The 27,353-nt window shown below is 41.0% G+C and overlaps 1 protein-coding gene across 1 annotated transcript in view; it reads left to right on the top strand.

Annotated features, from left to right (window-relative positions):
- The window catches only part of grik4 (glutamate receptor, ionotropic, kainate 4), a 147,167-nt gene that overhangs the window by 22,894 nt on the left and 96,920 nt on the right, over nucleotides 1-27,353 (top strand). The window contains exons 2-4 of the mRNA XM_060847029.1: nucleotides 8,571-8,735; nucleotides 19,666-19,763; nucleotides 21,559-21,724. Of these exons, the coding sequence (XP_060703012.1) occupies nucleotides 8,571-8,735; nucleotides 19,666-19,763; nucleotides 21,559-21,724 (429 nt within the window). The remainder of the gene's footprint in view (nucleotides 1-8,570; nucleotides 8,736-19,665; nucleotides 19,764-21,558; nucleotides 21,725-27,353) is intronic.

Here is a 27,353-nt window from a genome sequence, read left to right as displayed (position 1 = left end):
AAAAGGTTCTCAGTGTCGACCCTATCTAAACCCCTAATCATCTTATACACCTCTATCAAATCTCCCCTAAACCTTCTCTTCTCCAATGAGAACAGCCCCAAGTGCCTCAGCCTTTCCTCATAAGATTTTCCTACCATTCCAAGCAACATCCTGGTAAACCTCCTCTGCACTCGTTCCAATGCCTCCACATCCTTCCTATAGTATGGCGACCAAAACTGCACACAATACTCCAGATGAGGCCGCACCAGAGTCTTATACAGTTGCAACATGACCTCAGGACTCCGGAACTCAATTCCTCTACCAATAAAGCCCAGTACACCATATGCCTTCCTCACAGCACTATTTACCTGGGTGGCAACTTTCAGAGATCTGTGTACATGGACACCAAGATCCCTCTGCTCATCCACACTACCAAGTAGCCTACCATTAGCCCAGTAATCCATCTTCTTGTTACTCCTACCAAAGTGAATGACTTCACACTTAGCTACATTGAATTCCATTTGCCACATTTCTGCCCAGCTCTGCAACTTATCTATATCCCGCTGTAACCTACCACTTCCTTCCTCACTATCCACAACTCCACCGACTTTTGTGTCATCCGCAAACTTGCTTACCCAGCTTTCAAGCCCTTCCTCTAGATCATTTATAAAGATAACAAAAAGCAATGGTCCCAAAACAGATCCTTGTGGTACACCGCTAGTAACTGCACTCCAAGATGAACATAGTCCATCAACTACTACCCTCTGTCTCCTTCCAGCCAGCCAATTCCTAATCCAAACCTCTAATGTATCCTCAATGCCATACCTCCGTAGTTTTAGCATTAGCCTACCATGGGGAACCTAATCGAACGCCTTACTAAAATCCATATACACAACATCTACTGCTTTACCCTCGTCCACTTCCTTAGTCACCTTCTCAAAGAACTCAATAAGGTTTGTGAGGCACGACCTGCCCTTCACAAAACCATGCTGGCTATCCTTGATCACGTTATTCCTATCCAGATGTTCATAAATCTTATCCCTTACCATTCTCTCTAAGACTTTGCCCACCACTGAAGTCAGACTCACTGGCCTATAGTTACTAGGGCTATCCCTACTCCCTTTCTTGAACAAGGGGACCACATTCGCTATCCTCCAGTCCTCTGGTACTATTCCCGTTGACAATGACGACATAAAAATCCAGGCCAATGGCTCTGCTATCTCCTCCCTAGCTTCCCATAGGATCCTAGGGTAAATGCCATCAGGCCCAGGAGACTTATCTATTTTCATCCTCTCCAATATTCCCAGAACCTCTTCCCTGCATATTTCCAGGCCATCCATTCTAATCATTTGTGACTCCATATTCACATCAGCAACAGTGTCCTGTTCCTGAGTGAATACTGATGAAAAGTATTGATTTAGTGTCTCTCCAATCTCCTCCGCCTCCACACACAACTTCCCACTACTATCCTTGACTGGACCGATACCTACCCTAGTCATCCTTTTATTCCTGACATACCTATAGAAAGCCTTTGGGTTTTCCCTAATCCTACCAGCTAAAGACTTTTCATGTCCCCTTCTCGCTTCTCTTAGCTCTCTCTTTAGATCCTTCCTGGCTACCTTATAACTCTCTATCACCCCAACTGAACCTTCACGCCTCATCTTTACATATGCCGCCTTCTTCCCTTTCACAAGGGATTCCAATTCCTTACTAAACCACGGCTGCCTCACAAGGCCCTTTACACCATGCCTGATTGGTACATACCTATCGAGGACACGTAGTAGCTGCTCCTTGAACAATTCCCACATCTCATTAGTGTTTTTCTCTTGAAGCCCGTTTTTCCAATCCACACATCCTAAGTCATGCCTCACTGCATCATAATTTCCCTGCCCCCAGCTATAACTCTTGCCCTGCGGCGCACACTTATCCCTCTCCATCACTAAAGTAAAAGTCACCGAGTTGTGGTCACTGTCCCCGAAGTGCTCACCTTGACTGGAGGGGTAGTGTGGGGATGGTGCTTGGACACCAGCTATTCTCAATATTACTTAGAATTTAGATGATGGGATTAAATGCAAATTTCTAAATTTGCAGATGATGCAAATTTAGGTGGAAGGGTGAGCTGTAAAGAGGATGCAGACATGCATCTGTGTGATTTGGACAAGTTGGCTGAGTGATCATGCAGTGTACTAGGAGTCAAGAAGGCTGATGGTATGTTGGTATCATCTTCATATTGAGATTATTTGAGTACAGTGGTGGAACATCCTGTTGCAATTACACAAGGCCTTGGTGAGAGCTCATTATATATGGAGGATAGTGGGCTAGTGTAGCTTAGGTGGGCTTGGGTGGGTGCAACATCAAGGGCCAAAGGGCCTGTCCTGCGCTGTATTTTTCTATGTTCTATGTTCTATGTTCTATCTGGTGTATGGTGTGCAGTTTTAGCCTCCTTATCTAAGAAGGATGTTCCTGCTCTAGAGGAAATACAGCAATGATTTACCAAACTGACTTCTGTAATGGCAGGATTGATGTGTGGACCGGTTGAATTGGTTAGGATTATATGTGTTGCACTTCAGAAGCATGCGGGGGAATCTCATTATAAACCTAGAAAATTTGAGTAGGACTGGACAGAGTAGATGCAGGAAGGATGTGCCCGATGGCAGATCAGTCCAGAGTCAGGGATCATAGTCCCGAGGATATGAGGTAAACCATTTATGACTGAGATGAGGAGAAATATCTTCACCCAGAGAGCGGTGACCTTAAGGAATTCGCTGCCACAGAAACCAGTTGAAGCTGAAGCATTATATGACTTCAAAAAGAAGTTGGATATAACACTTGGACTAAAGGGATCAAAAGATATAGGGGAAAGCGCAGGCCTCTGAGTTGGATGATCAGCCATGATCATAATAAATACAGAATAGGTTCAAATGGCCAAATGGCTAACTCCTGCTCCTATCTTTGTTTCTATGAGACCAATCAGTCACTTAAACCTATTCCACTCTTCATTCAGACCATCCCATATCCATACCTGAATTTTATTTACTCACCCTAACTCCAAGACCTTGGCACCATTTCTGGACGAAAATCCTTCAATCTCTTTATTGAAAATTCACATTGCCCCCCTGAAACTACAACCTATTATGGGGGAGAATTAACATGTTAACTCCTTATTAGTTGTGTTTAATTCTGTTCAAATGGTGGACATTAACTGGAATTTATTTAAATACTCCATAAATAAACTGAGACTAAAACTGTATTTGGTTTAAATGATGAATATTTGGAACATGTCAAAGTGTGTAAAGATTGGCAACATTTCTATTATTTGCTAACTAGCTTTCTGAACATACAAATGAACCAAAGAAATAGAAACTGAAGTTACTCCATTCAGCCCCTCATGCCTACTTTGCCATTCAATATGACTATGGCTGATCCGACTGTGGCCTCAGCTCCACATTCCTGCCTATATCCTGATGACCAACTTGTTAGTCAAGAATCTATAAATTTGGAATAGACTACCTTTGTGTTAATATGTCCAGACTCTTTGATATGGAAGCTCCACTGACTAGAAACAATTTCTGCAGAGATTCTTGTTCCTCTGAAGCATAGAAGATAGGAGCAGGAAGAGACCATTTGGCCCTTCGAGCCTGCTCCACCATTCATCATGATCATGGTTGATAATCCAACTCAGTAGCCTAATCCTGCTTTCTCCCCATAACCTTTGATTCCATTTGTCCTAAGTGCTTTATCTGGCTACCTCTTGAATACATTCAATGTTTTGGCATCAGCTACTTCCTGTGGTAATGAATTCCACAAGCTCACCACTCCTTAGATAAAGAAATGTCTCCTCATCTCCATCCTAAATGGTCTACCCCAAATCTTCAGACTGTGATCCCTGGTTCTGGACACATCCACCATCAGGAACATCCTCCCAGCATCTATCCTGCCTAGTCCTTTTAGAATTTTATAAGTCTCTATGAGATCCCCCCTCCCACCCCATTCATCTGAGCTCCACCAAAAACAATCTTAGCTGAGTCAATTTCTCCTCGTACCTACCATCCCCAGAATCAGCCTGGTAAACCTTCACTGCACTCCTTTAAAAGCACGAGCAGCCTTCCTCAGAAAAGGAGACCAAAGCTGCACACAGTATTCTAGGTATGGCCTTACCAAGGCCCTGTATAACTGCAACAACACACATCTCTGCACCTGTACTCAAGATCTCTCACAATGAAGGCTAACGTACCATTTTCCTTCTTTACCATCTGCTGCATCTGCATGCCTACCTTCAACAAGTGGTGCACAAGGACACCCAGATCCTGCTGTACACTCCCCTCTCCCAATTTACAACCATTCATGTAGTAATCCACCTTCTTGTTTTTGCTTCCAAAGTGAATAACCTCACATTTATCCAAATTATACTGCCTCTGCCATTGATGTGCCCACTCATCTAACCTGTTCAGATCCTGCTGAAGGATCTCTGCATCATCATCACAGTTTACCCTCCCACCCAATCTGGTATCATCTGCAAACTTTGAGATGTTACATTTTGTTCCCTCATCCAAATAATTTATATATATATGTATATTGTAAATAGCTGGAGTCCTCACATCAATCCCTGTGGCACCCCACTAGTTACTGTCTGCTGATTTGAAAAGGGCAATATGTTGCTGGAAAAGAGCAGCAGGTCAGGCAGCATCCAAGGAGCAGGAGAATCGACGTTTCGGGCATGACCCTTTCTTCAGGAATCATTTGAAAAGGACCCATTAATTCCTGTTCTTTATTTCATGTCTGCCAACCAGTTTCTTATTCATCTCACGATACTTCCCCCAATCCCATGTGCTGTAATCTTGCACAATAATTTTTTATGTGGGTCTTTGTCAAATGTTTTCTGAAAATCCAAATGTAAAAAATCGACTGGATCCCCCTTGTCAACTCTACTCATTATATCTTCATAGAATTCCAACAGATTTGTCAAGCATAACTTCCCCTTCATAAATCCAAGCTGACTCTGTATGATTCTGCCACTGCTTTCAAAATGCTCCACTACAAGATCCTTGATAATGGATTTGAAAATGTTCACCATTATCGATGTTAGGCTTACTGGTCTATATTCACTGTTTTCTTTCTTCTTGAAAATTGAATTGACCCATCGATCTGCAAGGACTGATCCAGAGTCTAAAGAGTCCTCAAAGAAGACCAATAATGCATCCACTATTTCTAGAGCCACTTCCTTTAGTACTCTGGGATGTAGATTATCAAGCCCTTGAGATTTATCCATCTTCAATACCACAATGTTCCCAGCACCATTTCTCTAACCCTATTGATCTCCCTCTCATTAAGTCTTGCATTTTCCAACATTTCTGGAATCTGATTTGCATCCTATTCTGTGAAGACAGAACCAAAGTATGTATTCAGTTGCTCAGCCATTTCTTTGTCCCCGATTATACATTCCCCCATTTCTGTCTGTAGTGGAGCGACATTTATGTTCACCAATCTCATTCTCTTCACATACGTATAGAAACTGTTAGTATCAGTCTTTATGTTCCCTGTAAACTTACTTTTGCACTGTATTTTCACCTTCTTAATCAATCCCTTTGTTCTTCTTTGCTAAATTCTAAACTGCTCCCAATTCTCAGACCTCTTATTTTCTTGGTGAAGCAGTATGTTTTTGCCTTGGATCAGATACTGTCTATTGCCCTTACAATTGAGTCCCCTATAACTGTATAAACTGAACTGACTTCATTCTCCTGCTCAAACAAACTGCTCTATCTTTGGAACTGAACTCTGGTTTCAGATTTGAACTTTGAAAATCTTCACAGAACTGACCCCATCCACCTGTTTATATTTTGAAATTCATATTCTACAATATAATGTGTTATACACATTTCCCATGCAACTAAAAGAAAAACCAACCCTAGTTGACACTAGGAAAGATCTTTGGGCAGCTTCACGGTTTTCTGGTAAGCTTTTTAAAAAAACCCAGAAGGACAAAACTGTCTGAAGATTTCGAGCAGAGTTGCTATTGACGAGAATTAAAGTCAGAAGTCACATGACACCAGGTTATAGTCCAACAGGTTCATTTAAAATCACAAGCTTTTGGAGCACAGCCCCTTCAAGGACAGAGAGAGCAAAAGATCATATAACTGGTGTGAGTGGAGCTTTGAATAATAAGTCTCTGTAGATGATCAAATGTGTCAGATGGTGGGAGTAAAATGTTAATAGCTGAATAATAAGCAAAGGGATGATTTATAATCTGATTAAATGGGATAGAAAGATAATTACAAAAATTTAAAAATAAAGTGGTGCTGGAGACGAACTAAATGACTGGAATAACATGATAGGTTTAAGAGTCACGTGCCAAGGGTGTAACCAAGATCATAAGTAATCCAAAACCATGCAAACTAATTAAGGAAGAGAGATCATAACAATTTATCAAGATGATGGTGTTGAATCAGGACAGTAGGAAGATTTTACAGAACAGTGTGGTGGGGTCACATATAGCACAACATGAACCCAAGATCACAGTGGAGGCCAATTTCATGAGAGGGAACACAACCATCAGTTTCTGATGGCAATTTTGTGTGGTGTGTATCTCAAAGTCCACTTTGGTGGACGTTTACCCGAAGATCGGAGGGTGACAGGAATGTTCCTCCCAGTCAGGGAACACCTCAGTGGTCAAGACCATTCATCCTCCTATCTTCTTGTAACATTTTGTAATTATTTCTCTGCCTCATTTAATCAGATTATAGGTCATCCCTTCTCTGTTAGTCAGCTGTTGTCACTTTACTCACACCATCTAACACTCTTGGTAAGCTGCAGAGTCTTATTATTCAACACTCCACTCACAGAAGTTGTATGATCTTTTGCTCTCTCTGTCCTTGATATCTCTGTTTATAAATAGTGTCTGTGTGCTCTTCTCTCTCACTTCACCTGACAAAAGGAACTAGGCTCCAAAAGCTTCTGATTTCGTATAAACCAGCTAGACTTTAATCTGGTGTCATGTGACTTCTGCCTTTATCCACCCCAGTCCAACACTGGCACCTCCACACCATAGCTGCAAGAATTAAAGAACAGCAGGGAGTCACTGCTGACAACAAGGCCAGAGCATGCTTGAGAGATATATCATTCAGGCTGCACCCAGCTGTCATCTCATGTCAGCACCACAAGATACTGCCAGGGATCTGGAAATTCATGTCCAGTAATACTAAATTGTTTAGCACGAGATCAGTCAGTGTCATGTCGGTGGTTGGGGTGGGGGCGGTGGATGAGGGTTGGTGGGTGGAGGTGGTGGGTTGGGGGCTGAGGTATTGTGTGCACGTGTACATGTATGTGTGTTTGCGCACCCACTTAGCCAGCAGCAAATGAATGGGACCTTCCTCTCTCCTCCCCTTTCTTTCCCACAACCTCTCTATTCTACATTTTTCCATTAATAGGCCTTAGGAGCAGAAGTAAATCATTTAGCCCATCCAATCTCCTGTACTATTCCTTGAGATAATGAATGATAATGAAATAATGTGGACATTATCAGAGAAGTGATCGGTCTTTTTACACAAAACAGCTAGTTGACATATATGAAATAAAAACCTGAAAGCTTTTCTTGCAACCAAGATTGCAATATTGGAAAATACTGAACTGTTCCCCAGGTATGATTTGCAATCACTGTGAATGTAATGATTGTAACAAGGTGAGTCAGGTGGACCTCATAGAATATGATTCCCCTGATTGGGGCTGTTAACCTGTTCCAATCAAAGAGCCTGGACTGACAGATTTAAAAAAAAGGAATGTCAGGCATCTTTACACTCTGACAGCTGGCTCTGAGGGAGCTGGATCAGTGTCAAGCTCCTTCAACATGTAAACAAAGGGTCACTTGGTGATGGGATACTTATCTCTATAGAGTTATTTCAATGTATATGTGGTACAATTTGCAGAACATGTTATTGAGGTACTCACCAAGATCTGTGTTATCATTTGCAAAGTTTTATAAGTAACCAATGGTATATTTTTCTAACAGATTAACAATATTGCACTGTTCTGTTAAAGTAAAATATGTACTTTCCAGTTTGTTTAATACAGTAGTCATAATGCAATCACCTATAGGATGCATGTTAATTAATTATACATTCTGAGCTCTGTTGTTGCTGTGCTGTGTATTAATGGGCCATGCTGCATCTATATTGGATGACATTTGTAACTAGATGCCATCAATGGGCATTATCACTTCACTAGGATCTCTGTGATTGTTTTGGTGAATTAATTAGTAAATCATGAATAAGGGAATAATAATATGTAGTATTGACTGGGGAGAGTTAAGAGGCCCTGAAATTGAACAATTACAGCCTATGAGGTTTTTCCTATGAGGTCTGCTTCAGTGGGATTGCCCCTACCTTCCCCTTCTTGAACCACCTCATTATTCTCCTGCCTTAAATATTTAGGTCAGACAGCAATTAAATCAATGCAAGAAGAAACTGAACTGAGAAAGGATGGGTCTTTCAACCTACATAATCTAAAAGAATAATTAGCAAATAAAACTTGAGCTGCTCTCCAATGTTCAGAGAAACAAAATAGTCATTAAGGTCAGTTCTTGAATTTGTGTTTTCCAGCTGCAATTCTAGATGATCCAATGGAGTGCAGTAGAGGTGAAAGACTTGCCATTACTCTTGCGAAAAACCACATCAACCACATGGTGGAACAATCTGAAAAGGCAAGGCTAGATGTTGACCTGTTTGAGCTACTGCGAGACAGTGAATATGAAACAGCAGAAACTAGTAGGTACCCAAACAAGTCTGTCCTTTGTCTCACTTCAGTAGAAAACATGGTGTTAACAATTTCAGGTGGACTGAGTTTGAAATGCACTGACTGATATAAGTTTTAATGCTTTGGCATTTTAAGTCCCAGCTCTCATTTAACTGCCACTAGCCCACTTCCAACCCACAGTCCATGAGAAAGAAGACAGCGGCAGTCCACGGTGAAAGATTGAGCATTTCTCAGCCAATCGTAGTGCAATTAACATTTATAATATATTAGAAATTTGCATTTTGAAATCATTGGAAAATTGATGTGTGGTTTCTGTTCTATGAAAGTAAATATTTTTGAAGATATCAGGAAGTAATTTTGAACTGTGACCCAAAGACATAATTTTGAAGTAAGCAGATGACTTACATTACACACAAGGTCACCTGTGCTGTCAATTGATGAAATGTGTTACGGCACAACAATGATCTCTTCTGCTAATTAAACCAAACACCCAGAAAAGCTCACCACGCCTCATGATCTGTTAAAATATGAGTGACAGAGAATTCCCAAATTCCACTATTTAAAGAAAATAATATCAATTTATTTCTTAACTCTAAAAGTGAACATTAAACAACAACTATTCACAACTGTAAGCTCCTCTTTCTCTTAATTGCTTTAACTGCCTCCAACTCTATAACAATACACTGTTCCAATAACACACTTAAGATTACATCCACTTAATTTCAAAACCATACAGTGGCTGTTGTCTGCAGTGTCTGTCTTCTTTTGTCTGAAGATCTCCATGGGTTATCTTCTTTCTTTTACTGTGAAAATGCTTCATTTGAAAAAGTACCTTTGATAGGGAGTGTTTTTGAATGGCAGTCTTTCCTGATGGCAGTTACTCGCTCGACGGCAGTTGCTCTGTCTAACTTTCAAATTGCCTGCCTTTGTTATCCCCCTAACATCGGACTGTCTCATTGATTCAATGTTGGCAAAACAATAAATTCAATATTGATTGGTTTTAGTATCCTGGGGCATAATTTAAATTGATTGGCGAAATTCGAATTGTTGTCAAAATAGCAACCAACTCAGGTATCTATTTCACAGCCAAATATTACGTATTTTCAATTTTCCTGTACACTCTGAGACTGCTAGCTAGTCATATGACAGATGCTTGTAACCTCTCAGTGCAAAACAGTATTCACCTGGTTTGTGTGCTGTTATGAGTCCTAGTGGTCGCAGTAGTCTGGCTGTCAGTTCGGAAATGTTCTTGATGTATGATAGTGTGGCTAGTCCTTTGGGTTGCGGCATGTCCTTGTTCCGTTGTCTTTCCCTTAGGCATCTGTTGATGAAATTGCGCAGGTATCCGTTTTTGGCGAATACATTGTTTAGGTGTTGTTCTTCCTCTTTTTGCAGTTCTGGTGTACTGCAGTCTGTTGTGGGCCTTTTGAATAGTGTCTTGATGCAACTTCTTTTGTGTGTGTTGGGGTGGTTGCTTTCGTAGTTCAGGACTTGGTCTGTGTGTGTGGTTTGTGTGCTGTTATGAGTCCTACACACACACAGACCAAGTCCTGAACTATGAAAGCAACCTCCCCAACACACACAAAAGAAGTTGCATCAAGACACTATTCAAAAGGCCCACAACACACTGCAGTACACCAGAACTGCAAAAAGAGGAAGAACAACACCTAAACAATGTATTCGCCAAAAACGGATACCTGCGCAATTTCATCAACAGATGCCTAAGGGAAAGACAATGGAACGAAGACATGCCGCAACCCAAAGGACTAGCCACACTACCATACATCAAGAGCATTTCCGAACTGACAGCCAGACTACTGCGACCACTAGGACTCATAACAGCACACAAACCAACAGCCACTCTCAGACAACAACTCACCAGGACGAAGGACCCGATACCCAGCATGAGCAAAACCAATGTTGTGTACAAAATCCCATGCAAGGACTGCACAAAACACTACATAGGACAAACAGGAAGACAGCTAATGATCCCCATCCATGAACACCAACTAGCCACAAAACGCCATGACCAGCTGTCCTTAGTAGCCACACACGCAGATGATAAGCAACATGAATTCGACTGGGACAACACTACTATTATAGGACAAGAACAGCCAGGGAATTCCTAGAGGCATGGCACGCATCCACTGATTCAATCAATAAGCACATCGACCTGGACCCTATATACCGGCCACTGCAATGGACAGCTGGAACTGAAAACCGGAAGCAGCAGATTCAAACCACTACAAATGCCGGAGGAAATATCACAGAAGCACTTCATAGGAGGCTCCCAAGCACAGAGGATGTCACCTAGACAGGGGATGAAACGTCTGCAACACAAATTCCCAGCTCAGCAAACAGAACCACAACAACGAGCACCCGAGCTACATATCTTCTCACAAACTTTGAACAATGACATTGAAGTAACATCAATTTATATCCTGGTCAGGATTGTGAGTGTCTTGGATGGGCAGGTCAGAGTGTTTTCAAATATATGCTGCCCTTGTCCTAGAATGCAGCAGTCTTGGGTTTGGAAGATGCTGTTTAAAGATCTTTGGTGAATTTCTACATTGAATTTTTAAATGGTACACATTGCTGCTCATGACCTTTTGTGGTGGAGGGAGTGAATATTTATAGATGTCAATTAAGCAGGCTTTTTAATACTGAATGAATTTCTTGAGTGTTGTTGGAGCTGCACTTACACAGGGAAGTGGAGAATACTGTATCGTACTTCTGATTTGTGCCTTGTAGGTAGTGGACAGGCTTTGGGGAGTCAGAGATTCTGAGCCTCTGACCAGCTCTTATACCAATTGAGTTTATATGGCTACTCCAGTTCAGTGTCTGATGAATGGTAATCTACAAGATGTTGATAGTAGGGTGTTCAGTGAAGGGGAATGCCATTGAATGTCAAGAAGTAATGATTAGATTTTACCTTTTTAGAGATGATCATTGTCTAGCACTTGTGTGCCATGTTTCAGCCCAAGCCTGAATATAGTCTGCATTTGAACATGAACTGTTTCAGTATCTGAGGAATAGTGAATGGTGCTGAACATTGTGCAATCATCAGCAAACATTCCCACTTCTAACCTTGCGATGGAGTGAAGGTTATTAATGAAGCAGCTGAAGATAGTTGGCCCTAGGACACTGTCCTGAGGTAGTCCTGCAGAGATGTCCTGGAACTGAGATGACTGACCTTCAGTAACCACAACCATCTTTTTTCATGCCAGGTATGACTTCAATTAGCGGAGAGTTTTCCCCCAAATTCCTATTGACTCCAGTTTTGCTAAGGCTCCTCAATACCGCATTGAGTTGAATGCAACCTTGATGTCAAAGTCTGCCACTGTCACCTCACCTTTGAAATTTAGCTCTTTTGTCCACATTTGGCTGTCATGAGGTCAGGAGTTGAGTGGGCCTGGCAGAACCCAACCTGAGCATCAGTGAGCAGATTTGAAGGAACTGACTGAGATCTGTGCAATGAACCTGTGCCGAAAATGTGTTGCTGGAAAAGTGCAGCAGGTCAGGCAGCATCCTTCTTCAGGGCTCATGCCCGAAATGTCGGCTCTCCTGCTCCTTGGATGCTGCCTGACCTGCTGCGCTTTTCCAGCAACACATTTTCAGCTCTGATCTCCAGCATCTGCAGTCCTCACTTTCTCCAATGAACCTGTGCCACCTATTTGCACTCAGAAGCTTTTCTTCTTGGTTTTCCTCCATCAATCATGATATAAATTGTTGATGGTTATTTCTGCCTTGAAGGGTTTCATCTTGAACAAGACTGGGCTTTAAATATGATCATGGGAAACCTGGAAAGTTCTGGCAGCAATGAGTATTTCCACAGCTGTGGGGCAATGTGCTGTAGAATATTGGTGCAAATGTTTAGATGTGAGCAGTAAAGAATTGTGTGAGATACCTCACTAGAGTCATAGGGTCATTGAGTCATAGATTTGCTTTTCCAAAATACAGCACTTCACATTTATCTAAATTAAACACCATCTCTCACTCCTCAGCCCATTGGTCCATCTGATCAAGATCCTGTTGCACTCTGAGGTAACCTCTTCGCTGTCCATTAAACCTCCAATTTTGGTGTCATCTGAAAACTTACTAACAATACCTTCTATGTTCACATCCGAATCATTTATATAGATGGAGAAATGTAGTGGACCCAGCATTGAGCCTTGTAGCATTTCACTGGTCACAGGCCTCCAGTCTGAAAAGCAACCCTCCACCACTACCCTCTGTTTTCTACCTTTTGAGTCAGTTCTGTATCCAAATAGCTAGTTCTCCCTGTATTCCATAAGATCTAACCTTACTCACCTGATCTACACCTGATTAGGTCCTAGGGATCTATCCACTTTTATGCATTGCAAGACATCCATCACCACCTCCTCTGTAATATGGACATTTTTCAAGGTATCACCATCTAGTTCCCTACATTCTATATCTTCCATGTCCTTCTCCACAGTAAACACTGATGCAAAATACTCACTTAGTATCTCCCCATCTCCTGTGGATCCACACATAGACTGCCTTGCTGATCTTTGAGGGGCCCTATTCTCTCCCTAGTTATCATTTTGTCCTTAATGTATTTATAAAAACCCTTTGGATTCTCCTTAACCCTATTTGCCAAAGCTATCTCATGTCCCCCTTTTGCCCTCTTGAATTCCCTCTCAAGTATACTCCACTTTCTTTGTACTCTTCTAAGGATTCTCTTGATCTATCCTGTCTGTACCTGACATATGCTTCCTTCTTTCTGTGGGTCATCCAGCGTTTGTTTTCATTTCAAATTTCCAGGATTTGCTTTTGACAGAACCATAGAATCATGCAGTGCAGAAAAGGCCCTTTGATGCATCAGGTCTACATGAACAAAAACTACTCTATCTACACTCAACCCACTTTCTATAGCCTTGTCCCACAGCCTTAAATGTTATAACACTTGATGTGCTTATCCAAGTACTTTTAAAGGTTGTGAGATTTCCCACTTTAACCACCCTCTCAGGCCGTGCATTCCAGACTCCCATCATCCTCCAGGTGAAAACTATTTTCCTCAAATCCCCTCTAAACCTCCAGCCATTCTCCTTAACTCATCCAAGCTGCCTATAATACTTCCACCATTAGAAGCCATCCAGCCTCAACTTATGCGCTTGAAATGCAACATGGCTAAACTCCCTCTTAATTCCTTTAATATATTATGCTGTGTTCCTATTATACTAATGCCATGTGTGCCATGTCTCTGTTGAACTAATTTAAACTGCTCCCCAAGATCACTAGCAAATTCACCTGCAAGGATGTTGGTCCCATTTTGGTTCAGGTACAGATCATCCAGCTTGTACAGGTCCTACCTTCCCCAGAAAGAGTCCCAGTGACCCTGGATCTGAAACTCCCTCCTGCATCAACTCTTGAGGCACACATTCACCTGCCATACTATCCTATTCTTGTAATCATCAGCATGTAGCACCAGGAGTAATTCAGAGATTACAACCTGCGTGGTCCTGCTTTTTAATCTATTACTGAGTTCCCTGAATTCTTGAAGCAAGAATCATCCCTCATTCTACCTATTATTATTGGTACCAACATGTACCATGATCTCTGTCTTATCATTTACCCCCTTCAGGATGCCCTGTAGCCAATCAATGACATCCCTGACTCTGACACCAGCCAATTTTTGCATATTCCTCAAGTCACATCTGCAGCCAAAGAAGTGTGTGGTCCTCTCAGTAATGAATCCCCAAACATTGTCCCTACTGCTTTCTTGTTTCTTGCCTCCTGCACATTCAGGCCACTTGTAGTGCCAAAAGCTTGGTTCTGACTGTACTCCTTTGGGAAACTGGCATACTCATTAGCTTTCAACATGGAAAAACAGTTTGTGAGTGAGACTCCAGGTGACTCCTTTTCAAATTAGTTAATCTTCAAGACACTCCATTCTATCTTAACTTTAGTCTCCTCTTATTCTCTGGCTTTTACTTTTGCTGTAGACAGATGTTCTATTAATGCTGATAATTGGTGAGGTAAAGTAGAAGAATGTTAAAATCCAAGACCATAAGACATAGGAGTGGAAGTAAGGCCATTCGGCCCATTCAATCATGGCTGATGGGCATTTCAACTCCATTTACCTGTACTCTCCACCTATCCCTTAATTCCTTGCAAGATTAAGAATTTATCAATCTCTGACTTGAAGACATTTAACATCTCGGCCTCCATTGCACTCTGCGGCAATGAATTCCACAGGCCCACCACTTTCTGGCTGAAGAAATGTCTCCTCATATCCATTCTAAATTGACCCCTTCTAATTCTAAGGCTGTGCCCACGAGTCCTAGTCTCCCCGCCTAACGGAAACAAATTCCCAGCATCCGTCCTTTCTAAGCCATGCATTATCTTGTAAATTTCTATTAGATCTCCCCTCAACCTTCTAAACTCTAATGAATACAATCCCAAGATCCTCAGCTGTTCACCGTATGTTAGACCTACCATTCCTGGGATCATTGTGTGAATCTCCGCTGGACATGCTCCAGTGCCAGTATGTCCTTCCTGAGGTGTGGGGCTCAAAACTAGACAAAGTATTCTAAATGGAGCCAAATCAGAGCTTTATAAAGTCTCAGAAGCACATTGCTGCTTTTATATTCCAACCCTCTTGAAATAAATGACAACATAACATTTGTTTTCTTAGCCACGGACTCAACCTGCAAGTCAACCTTTAAAGAATCCTGGACTAGCACTCTCAGATCCATTTGTACTTTGGCTTTATGAATTCTCTCACCATTTAAAAAACAGTCCATGCCTGTATTTGTTTTTCCAAAATGCAAGACCTCACATTTGCTCAAGTTGAATTTCATCAGCCATTTCATGGACCATTCTCTTAAACTGTCTAAATCTTTCTGTAGCCTCCCCACTTCCTCAGTACTACCTGCCTGTCCACCTAATGTTGTATCATCGGTGAACTTCACCAGAATGCCCCCAGTCCCTTCATCCAGATCATTAATATATAAAGTGAACAGCTGCAGCCCCAACACTAAACCCTGCTGACGCCACTTGTCACTAGTTGCCATCCCAATAAAGAATCTTTTATTCCAACTCTCTGCTTTCTGTCAGACAGCTAATCCTCAATCCATGCCAGTAGCTCACCTCGAACACCATGGGCCCTCACCTTACTCAGAAGCCTCCCGTGAGGCACTTATCAAAGGCCTTTTGGAAGTCTACATAGATAACGTCCACTGGGTTTCCCTGATCTAATTTACTTGTTACCTCTTCAAAGAATTCTAACAGGTTTATCAGGCACAACCTCCCCTTACTAAATCCATTTTGACTTGTTCTAATCTGACTCAGCACTTCCAAGAATTTAGAAATCTCATCCTTAACAATGGATTCTAGAATTTTACTTACAACCGAGGTTAGGCTAATCAGCCTATAATTTTCCATCTTTTGTCTTGATCCTTTCTTGAACAAGGGGGTTACAACAGTGATTTTTCAATCATCAGGGACTTTCCCTGACTTCAGTGATTTTTGAAAGATCACAACCAATGCCTCCACTATTTTCTCAGCCACCTCCCTCAGAACTCAGAACTCCCATCGGGGCTAGGAGTTTTATTAATTTTTTAGACCTTTTAGCTTTTCTAGCACTTTCTCTTTTGTAAGGGCTATCATACTCAACTCTGCCCCCTGACTGTCCTTAATTGTTGGGGTATTACTCATGTCTTCCACTGTGAAGACTGACACAAAGTACTTATTAAGTTCTTCATCTATTTCCCTATCTTCCATCACTAGGCTTCCTGCATTAGTTTGGAGCGGCCCAATTTCTAGTTTTGCCTCTCGTTTGTTTCTTACGTATTGAAATAAACTTCTACTCTCATTTCTAATATTACTGGCTAGCTTACCTCCATACTTGATCCTGTCCTTCTTTAGTTCTCTTTTTGTTATCCTTTGTTTAATTTTGTTGTCTTCCCAATCTTCTGATTTCCCAGTGCTCTTGGCCACTTTATAGGCTCTCTGTTTTTCTTTGATACATTAACTTCGTTTGTCAACTATGGCTGTCTCATGCTCCCCACTGGATAATCTTTCTTTACTTTGGAATGAACCTCTCTATTGTGTCCTCAATTACACCCAGAAACTCCTGCCATTGTTGCTGTACTGTCTTCCCCATTAGGCTCTACCTCCAGCCGATTTTCTTCAGTTCCTCTCTCATGCACCTGTAATTACCTTTATTTAACTGTAACACCATTACATCCAATTTTGCCTTCTCTCTTTCAAACTGCAGACTGAACTCTATCATATTATGATCACTGCCTCCGAAGTATTCTCTTACTTTAAGATCTTTTATAAAGTCTGGCTCATTACGTAGCACTAAGTCCGGAATAGCCTGCTCCCTTGTGGGCTCCATCACAAGTTGTTCCAAAAAGCCATCCTGTAAGCATTCCATGAATTCCCTCTCTTTGATTCCACTGACAACATTATTCACCCACTTCATTTGCATATTGAAGTCCCCCATGATCACTGTGACCTTGCCTTTCTGACATGCCCTATCTATTTCCTGGTAAAAACAGTGGCTGCAGATGCTGGAAACTAGATTCTGGAGCAGTGGTGCTGGAAGAGCACAGCAGTTCAGGCGCATCCAAGGAGCAGCGAAATCGACGTTTCGTCTACATCCCACACCTCCGCCCTCAGACTCCACCCCTTCAACCGTAACAAGGACAGAACGCCCCTGGTGTTCACCTACCAACCTTCGCATAAACCAAATCATCTGCCGACATTTCCGCCACCTTCAAAAAAACCCCACCACCAGGGATATATTTCCCTCCCCACCCCTTTCCGCCTTCCGCAAAGACCGTTCCCTCTGTGACTACCTGGTCAGGTCCACACCCCCCTACAACCCACCCTCCCATCCTGGAGGTCCTCGGCCACCTTCACCGCCGCTCCCTCACCACGAGACACCTGGAGGAAGAACGCCTCACTCCACCCTCTCCTCCCTGACCTATCACCTTCATCCCCTCCCCACTCACCTATTGTACTCTATGGTACTTTCTCCCCACCCCCACCCCCCACCCTCCTCTAGCTTATCTCTCCATGCTTCAGCCTCTCTGCCTTTATTCCTGATGAAGGGCTTTTGCCCAAAATATCTATTTCCTGGTACATCTTGCACCCCTGGTTCTGACCACTGCTGGGAGGACTGTACATAACTCCCATTATGGTTTTTTTGCCTTTGTGGTTCCTCAACTCCACCCATAATGTTATATTCCTGAAAACTAACTTGATTCACTTCAAAAAGCACAGAACCCAAGAATGAATCTAATGTTGATGTCATCAACAACCGAACATATTGTTATGAAGTACTGCACCTTTAAGGAAGTTAAAAGCTAGCAGAACTACCTTACTGCACCAAGTGTTCTGAACAAGATACAATATAACCTTTTGGTCTAGCAGCTCGTGTAGCCAATTGCCTGGAAAGAAAAATAAATTTGAATTAGGTCAATCAGTTTAAATTATACCCCAAAAAATGCCAAACTCCAATCAAGTTTGAATTTAGTATATTGATGATATTAAAAACCAATAACACAATCCAAAGCTTTGGAGTAATAAGACTGGGAAAACGTGAACAGTTGAGGGAGAAATGCTAAGCCACCAGCATGTACAGACTGCCTGAAAAATAGCTCTTTTGAAGGTACTTTTATCAATCAGTGACCTGTGAAACAGAAATCCCTAAGCAGAGGAAAAACAAGGAAGATACCAAGAGAAGGTTTGACAGCTGCCTAGTTTTGAAATTTGAATTTTTTGGTAAATCCTAATCAGGGGTTTTATCGGTCTACTATTGTAGAAGGGGAAGGTTGGAGAAAGGAGTTGTAAATAGTTGTTAGATAATTATTCTCTGTTATACTTTAAGCAATAAAGTTGTTAATTTTTACTTTAAATAGTACTTGCCTCTTGAATTTTCATAGATTACTGCGCGGGGTACATCTTTTCTGGTGTTGCTGGTTTAAATTAAGCAGGAGGGTTTACCCCGTGTTGTAACAATATAAGGTTACTGATGCCATTGGTGACTATGATTTGGATAAATCATGTCTTGCCTCATCATTAAGCTGGACAAATGGATTTATTGATTAATCCAACAACACAGACTGGGTAATTTGAATTACCTTTAAGTGTTTTCAGTGTTAGGTCTTGATCCTATTATCAGGAGGAAATGCATGTGACAGACTACAAATGCAACATTGGGACCCAGATGACAATATTGAAGGAGTAGGTCAATAAAAAGGAGGCTCATCACCACAATACAATTGGCATCCCCACCAGTGGAGATGGAAGCAAGTATGTAGTGGAACAAGATGATTCCTCAAGACAGAAGCACCCTTTAAAGATTTTTTCAAAAGCCAGAAATAAAACATTGCCACAGCTGTCACCTCACACCTGACTGCTTTCCAGTCCTGTTGTAAATGGTATGAATTAATCTTTGTTGGAGTTAAACATGTGGAATCATCATTAAACAGCCCTATTTCTGACCACCTGGTGTAGGAGTGATCCAGTAGAAGGCAACTTCATCCATTTACCTTTTTCACACCAGCTTGTGCTATTAACCAGTTTTGCTCAAGATGTTTGATACACTGATTCAATGTTATGAACCCACACTCCATTAATTCTACTTCCATCTTTCCTCCTGGAAGAAGTTCTGATGTGATTTTGAAAAGGAAATCACAATGTGGGAGAAAAATGTTTGTAAAAGTTTAAGAATTGTTTTAAATTAATTTAAAGCTTGAAATAAAAAATGTTTTATATCTCGAGTTTAAAGTGGGGTATTACATTGTTCATTTATTGAATTATATTTTAAAATTCTCTTGAAAGGATGGAAGTGCAGAATTCCACAGTGTTTAGCTGATCGTAATCCTGGAAATGTAAAATCAGTCAGTTAGTGACTATACTATCAAGATGACTGACTTTTAATTGAAATTCTTTCTATTGCAGCTTGTCAGATTCTGCCAAAGGGGGTTGTAGCCATCTTGGGCCCTTCTTCAAGCCCAGCATCTGCCTCTATTATCAGCCATATTTGCGGAGAGAAAGAGGTAACATTGGTATTTGCAATAACAGATTTGTAATAACTATTGTTCACAAAAAAAAAATCAACTGGAAGGAACTATTCAGTTTTTAATCCAATTAAATTACAGCTGATCTATAGATGAATTCCATTTTCCTGATTTTGATCCCTCAATAACCTTATAGAAGCAACTATTTCAGCAACCACAGCTTACATTCAAATAGCAACTTCAACACCCCAAAAATATCCCAACATGTCTCCAAAGAATATCTGAAGCAAAACATTGTCAGAGGCACAGAAGAAGATTTTAGGGCAGACAATCTACAATTTAGTCAAATCAGTAGGTTTTAAAAAATGGCTTGACAATGAAAATTGAAAATGTTCAAATGGCCAGAATTAGAAGAGCTCAGAGATCTTGAGTAGCTTTGGGCAGGAGGAGATTATAGAGATTGAAAGAAGGTAGGCATTTGCTGGAATTTGAAGACAAGAAAGAGAACTTTAAAATCAGACATTTACTATGTAGACTGGGAGCCAATATAGATCATCAAACAAGGGGGTGTGATGGCTGAATGAAACTTACAAAGTTTATAAAGAGGAGAGCATCAGGACAATATTGGAGTAGGCAAGTCTGGAGGTAACAAAACATGGTCAAAGATTTTGGTAGTACAACCAGACTTGTATGTGAGACGTGGAAGTAGGCACTCAAATGATGGAGAAGATGTAAGTTCAAAAACCCACTTGGGGTTAAACAGGACAACAAGATTGTAAATGGAATGGTGCAGCCTCAGACAATAGTAATGTGTGAGGGTTAGAATCTGTGAGGAGGCAACAGTTTTTATTGGGGACCAAAGACAAAGCTTCAGTCTTCCCAATTTTTATTTGGAGAAAGTTTCTGCTAATCCAATCCAAGATGTTAGGCAAGTAGCATGAAATATCAGTGATAGTACAGGGACTGAGACAGTCAGTGAAGTAGAACTTGATATTGCAAACATACCCAGTGGAACCTGATGTGTTTCAGATGATGTTACCAAGTAGATGAGACATAAGAGGCAAAAATTAAACACTTGGGAAATCAAATGTTACAGCGAAGAAGCAGGAAGGAAGGGTACTGCAGGAATCATGTTAATTATGTTATTGCCAATACAGATCCACATTATCCTTAGCAACATGCTTTCCGTCTGCCGCTTTCATTTGCGAGCCTTTTCTTCTTCATTCCTCTTGCAACTACAACTGCTTTCTTTATATCCCTTGGCTGTATCTCATATTTCTCCCAATCTGCTGAGTCTCCATGATACTTTGCCTTCATAATAGCTTTTCCTTTTAGTTCTATGCTATCACTTAATAAACATTGTTAAGCTAGGGTGTTTAACCACAAATTTAGTTAAAATTGTCCTGTAGTTATGAAGAATAGTTGGGAACAATGCATCTGGAAAGCTGATCAAGTTTCCTTGCTACATACCTCCTGCTTAAACTCACTTTCTATGACCGACAAAGAATAGGCATCTACTCAAACAGGATCAAAACCATCTGTTTTACTGCTCCTTTATTTAAAAACCCATCAAATGTGTGTGCTTAATTTTAACTAAAATCTATAATTTTCTATAAAAATGTAATGAGAATTTTTGTAGGTCAAAACAACATTAGCTCTTAATCAATTGTGTTTAATGCATATTGATTAGGGTCAGGAAGTTCTGCCACCTGAATGCGTGTGCCCACACATATCAGGGAAATTTGAACAGGGCACAGCTGATCAATTAAATATTAAGTAACATCTCCTTATTACTGCGTATTATTGTAATGTGTTTCTATTTTTATCAATGCAGATTCCTCACGTGAAAGTAGCTGCTGAAGAAATTCCTAAATTGCAGTATTTAAGATTCACTGCATTAAATCTGCACCCAAGTAACATGGACATCAGCTTGGCTATTGCTAGCATCTTGAACTTCTTCAACCGAACAATGGCATGTCTGATCTGTGCCAAAGCTGAATGTAAGAATAGCAAAGGCAAACACTGCTTGTGGAAAAAAAAAGCAATCTTCATAGTCTGAAATACATCTGAATGAAACAGTCATTGAAACTGTTTAAAAGTAGATTGTTCCGGAACATCTTTGGTGTCTTGTGTGTGGACACCTCATAAATATCAGTGTAATACAATCACACCTGGGAGCGAAGTTAGTCCCCTGAGAATTGGCTTTGAAGTGAAACGTGCAAGGGGCTTGTTATTGAGGTTTGAGCGTTGTCTGGCTGCACAGGAATGAACTTTTAATTCTTTCAATGCATTATACTTCATTGTAACTTCAGTAGCTAACCATATTTCCCTGACAAGTCAGTGAATAAATAAATGAGCCATCTTCCACTACAATTTATTCCAAATCTATCCTCGTCTGTGATATTAGGAAAATAGTGACATCCAGACACCCTTCTGTCCTCATGATTGATTGTCTGCATTTGTCTCAAATAAAGTTATTTTTAATTAACGTATAATTAATGAACATTCATGCATGTGTTCCAGATAAAAGTGGGCATCATAGTTTTTATTTATTCTTGGAATGTGGCTATCAATGGCAAAGCCAGCATTAATTGCTCTTGAGAAGTTAGTGTTTTAAGCCATCTCCATGAACTACTGTTATCGATGTGCTGCAGGGAATAACAGTGTTGTTAAGGAGGGAGTTCCAGGATTTTAGCCAAATGATGGGCTTGGGAGATATTTTAGAGACCGCCTCTGCCAGTTGGTGCAGTGTAAACTCTATATGATAGACACTGCTACCAGATTTCATTTCCACAAGGTGAACATTTCCTGATGTGCATGTAGACTACATGGGGAATGTAAGAACTGATTATAAAAGTTGTTATAGGTCTATAAAGAGAAAAAAAATTGAAAACTAATGTAGGTCCCTTGCAGTCAGAAATAGGTGAATTTATAATGGAGAACAAAAAAATGGCTAACAAACTAAATTCATACTTCACTTCTGAATCACACAAAAAAAGGGGACAAATAATGTACCAGACAGGTTTAGTGACAGTGAGTAACTGAAGCAAATCTGTATTACTAGAGAAATATTGTTAGAGAATTTGATGGATTGAAGGCTGATAAATCTCCACGGTCTGATAATCTATATCCCATATTAAGGAAATAGCCTGAAAAATAGTTTATAAATCGGTGTTCATCTTCCAAGATTCTTTTGACTCTGGAGCTGTTCCTACTGATTAGGGGGTGGTTAATGTAACCTCACTATTTAAAAAGAAAAGCGAGTGTGAAAACAAGGAATTATAGACAATTGAGTCTGACGTTGGGAATGGGAAGATGTCAGGGTCCATTAACAAGGATTTTATAGCAGAACACTTAGAAAACAGTGGTAGAAGCAAACATAGCCAGCATGGATTTACAAAAGGAAAATCATGGTTGGCAAATTTACTGGAATACTTTGAGGATGTAACTAGTGGAGTTGATCAGGGGAATGAGTGGATGTGGTTTATGTGGACTGTCAGAACAAAATCCCATATAAGAGATTAATGTGCAAAACTAAAGTGCATGAGATTGGGATGGTGCATTTGAGATGGATAGAAAATTGGTTAGCAGACGGGAAGCAAACAGTGGGAATAAATGGATCTTTTTCCAAATAACAGACATTGGTTAGTGGGGTATCACAGGGATTGGTATTAAGACTTGTCATAATGTAATGATCTAGATGAGGGAACTAAATGTAATATTTCAAAACTAGCAAATGACTCAAAGCTGGGTGGAAGGGTGATCTGTGAGAGAGATGTAGAGATGTTTCAATGTGATTTGGACAAGCTAAGTGAGTGGGTAAATGCATGAAGCTGCAGTATAATATGGATAAATGTGAGTTTATCTACTTTAGTAGCAAAAATAGGAAGGCATATTATTATTTGAATAGTTGTAAATTGAAAGATGGGAATGTTCAAAGAGACCTAGGTGTCTTGTGCACCAATTACTGAAAGTAAGCATACAGGTACAGAAGGCAGTAAAGAATGCAAACGTAGGGTGGCCTTCACACTGAGAGAATTTAAGTACAGGAGCAGGAATGTCTTGCTGCAACTGTACAGAGCACTGATGAGGCCACACCTGTAATATTGTATGCAGTTTTGGTCTCCTTTTCTGAAAAAGGATGTTCTTGCTATATGAAGGGAATGCAGTGAAGATAAACCAAATTGATTCTTCGGATGGTAAGACCGACTTGTGAGAGAGATTGAGTTGGTTAGGATTGTATTCACGGGAATTTAGAAGAATGTGGGGAAATCTCGAGAAATCTATAAAATTCTAATAAGAGTAGATTGCTTAGATATAGGAAGGAGGTGAGTGAGTCCAAAACCTGGGGTCATCGGTTCAGGATAAAAGGCAAACCATTCAGCTCTGAAATTAGAAATTTGTTTGCCCAGAGCACATGGAATTTACTACCACAGAAAGTGGTTAAGGCCAGAACATTATGTTTTCAAAAAGGAGGCAGATATGGCTCTTGTGGATAAAAAGATCAAGAGATATGGTGGGAGGGCACAATCAGGGCTTGATGATCAGCCATGATTATATTGAGTGGCAGAGCAGGCTTGAGAGGTCACATGGCTTACTTATGCTCCTATTTTCTACGATTCAATGTTTTAATATCAATTGCACTCCCCTGTACTACGCATCTAGTGACCTCCTCAAAAATAATCAATCAAGTTCATTTCATATAATCTCCCCTGTCAAAGCTGTTCTGATGACTCTTGGTTAATTCTTGCCTCTAAAGTGGAGATTCGTTCTGAAGTCAGAATTTTTTCCAATGGTTTGGCTACCATAAATGTTAGATTCGGTGGCCCATAGTTCCCTTATTTATGCTCATCAACCTTCTTGAATGATGGTACAATATTAGCTGTCCTCCAGTCCTGTGATATCTCTCCTGTAGCAAGAGAGGATTTGAAAATTAAAGTCAGATCCTTTGTAGTCTCCTCTCTCGCCTTCCACAGCAGCCTGGGCTATATCTATGTCTTTCAGCTCCACACACACACAGATTGCAACTTTGGAAGGCTCTCCTCCTTCCCTACTTATTCTGTTGCCTCTAATGTGCTTATAAAACACCTTTGAATTTTCATTCATGTTATTTTTATTCCTGGCCCTTCTGACAATTTCTATACTATTGGCAATCCACTGTTTTCAGCTTTTGTATCTACCATAAGCTTTCTTTTGTATTCGTAACCAATCCTGTGCTTCCCTTGACATTCAGGGTTCTCTGCATTTGTTGGGCTCACCCTCAACCTACGACAGCATCCTTCCTGCACAATGAACGACTAAGAACTAACCTTATGAACCTTTATTAGTCACTACCCCTTGTGCATAATCAGAGCCGCCCTGAATTCTGACTTATTTCATAAGACCATAGGATGTAGGACCAGAAGCAGGTCATTCGGTCCATTGAGTCCAACTAGTCACACCAACCATGTTCCACACCAACCATGTTCCCAAACTATTAAGATCCACCTGTCTTTGTTTGACCCATGTCACTCCAAAATTTCCTATTCATATACCTAAGCAAATGTCTTTTAAATGTTGAAACTGTACCTGCATCTACAACTACTTCTGGCCATTCATTCTACACACAAATCACCCTCTCTGTGAAAAAGTTTCCCTCACATCCTTTTTAAATCTTTCTCCTGTCACCTTAAAAATATGCCCCTCTAGTTTTGAACTCCCTCACCCAAGGGGGAAAAAAAAACCCTTGTTATTTACTTTATCTATAACCCTCATGATTTTATAAATTTCAGTAAGATTAGATTCCCTACAGTGTGGAAATAGGCTCTTTGGCCCAACCAGTCCACACCAACTCTCCGAAGAGTAACCCACCCAGACGCATTTCCCTCTGATTAATGCACCTAATACTATGGGCAATTTAGCATGGCCAAATCACCTGACCTGCACATCTTTGGACTGTGAAAGGAAACTGGAGGAAACCCATGCAGACACAGGGAGAATGTACAAACCCCACACAGACAGTCGCCCAAGGCTGGAATTGAACCCGGGTCCCTGACACTGCAAGGTTGCAGTGCTAACCACTGAGCCACCATGCTGCCCAACATCCTCAAGATCACCCTCAACCTCCTGTGCTACAGTGAAAGAAGTTTCAGCTTTTCAAGTATAATTTTACAACTCAAACCCTCCATTCTTGGTAAATCCTTTCTGAACCCCCTCCTGTTAATAATATCCTACATGCCAAAAGTGGCTCACGCCAACATTCTACATAACCTCAGCACGACACACCAATTCCTACATTCAGAGATGTGAGCAATGAAGGCAAGCATCTACCTGCGACGCAAATTCCAAAGAACTATGTACCTGAACCTCCAGATGTCTGTCCAACAACACTTCTCAGGGCCCCACTTTTGTGAGACAATTATTACTTGTCACTCATCAGCACAAGTCTGGATATTGTCCATATCTTGTTGCATATTGACAAGAACTACTTCAGTTTCTGAGGAGTTTCAAATGGTACCTGATATTGTGTGATCATCAATGAACACCCCCTCTTTTGACCTTCTGTTGTAAAGGTCATTGCAATTCGTGAAGCAGCTGAAAATGGTTGTGTCTAGGAGATGACCCTGAGAAATTCTTGCAGTGATGTTCTTGAGGCTGTTTTACATTTGTTCATGGGATGTAGATGTCATTAGCCAAGCCAGCATTTCTTGCCTATCCATAATTGCCTTTCAGATTATTAAACACCAGAGATTATAAAATCGGTTAAAACAGGCATAAACACTTCTCAAAGTTTGGGAGAAGATTTGTAGCTCGGGTGCTCATTGTTGTGTTTCTGTTTGCCGAGCTGGGAGTTTTTATACACTTCTGGTCAGAGTTTTGTTTCAACTAACACATAGAAACACCAACTTATTTATTTGCTATTATCTCTTAATTAACTTCTAATCATCCCTAGTTCTATGTGTTCTCAGGCATCTCTGCCAAACACTACTGAACGAGAGAGAGACAAAAAACTGCAGATACTGGAATTCAAAGTAGACAAGCAGGGGGCTGGAAGAGCACAGCAAGCCAGGCAGCATCAGGAGGTGGAAAAGTCCAACATTTAGGGTGCAATTCTTCTTTAGAATAAGGGTGGGGATAGAGGGATAAAGGCAGGGGAGGATTATGGGTGGAGAGGAGTCGGAGTAGTGAGGTGGTGCTAGGTGAATACAGGTGGTAGGTACAACCTGATAGGTCATTAGGAAGAATGAATCCAGTTGGTAGCTGGAAGGGGGGCGGTCAGTTGGAGGAATGGCAGAGAGGAAGCAGGGCTGGAAAGGAAGTTGGGGAATGGGTGGGAATGTTATTTGAAAATGTTGAGTCCTGCAGAATGAAGGTGACCATGCAGAAGCTGAGGTGTTGTTCCTTCAATTTGCAGTCTGACTTACTGTGGCAATTTACTGTCCCAAGGATGGACATGTCAGAGAGGGATTGAGAAGGGGAATTAAAATGAGATGTGACTGGGAGGTCAGACTTGCCCTTACAGGCCCAGCTGAGATGCTCGGTGAAACATGCCCTTGGTTTACATTTGGTCTCACCATTTTGGGAGCACAGAGTACAATAAATTAGGCTGGAGGAGAGGCAAGTGAACTTCTGTCTCACCTGGAAGGACTG

This window comes from Hemiscyllium ocellatum, chromosome 29 (genome assembly GCF_020745735.1).
Source record: "Hemiscyllium ocellatum isolate sHemOce1 chromosome 29, sHemOce1.pat.X.cur, whole genome shotgun sequence".
NCBI lineage: Eukaryota > Metazoa > Chordata > Chondrichthyes > Orectolobiformes > Hemiscylliidae > Hemiscyllium > Hemiscyllium ocellatum.
The sequence above is the reverse complement of the archived record's forward strand: the minus strand, read 5'-3'. Positions and strand labels throughout refer to the sequence as shown.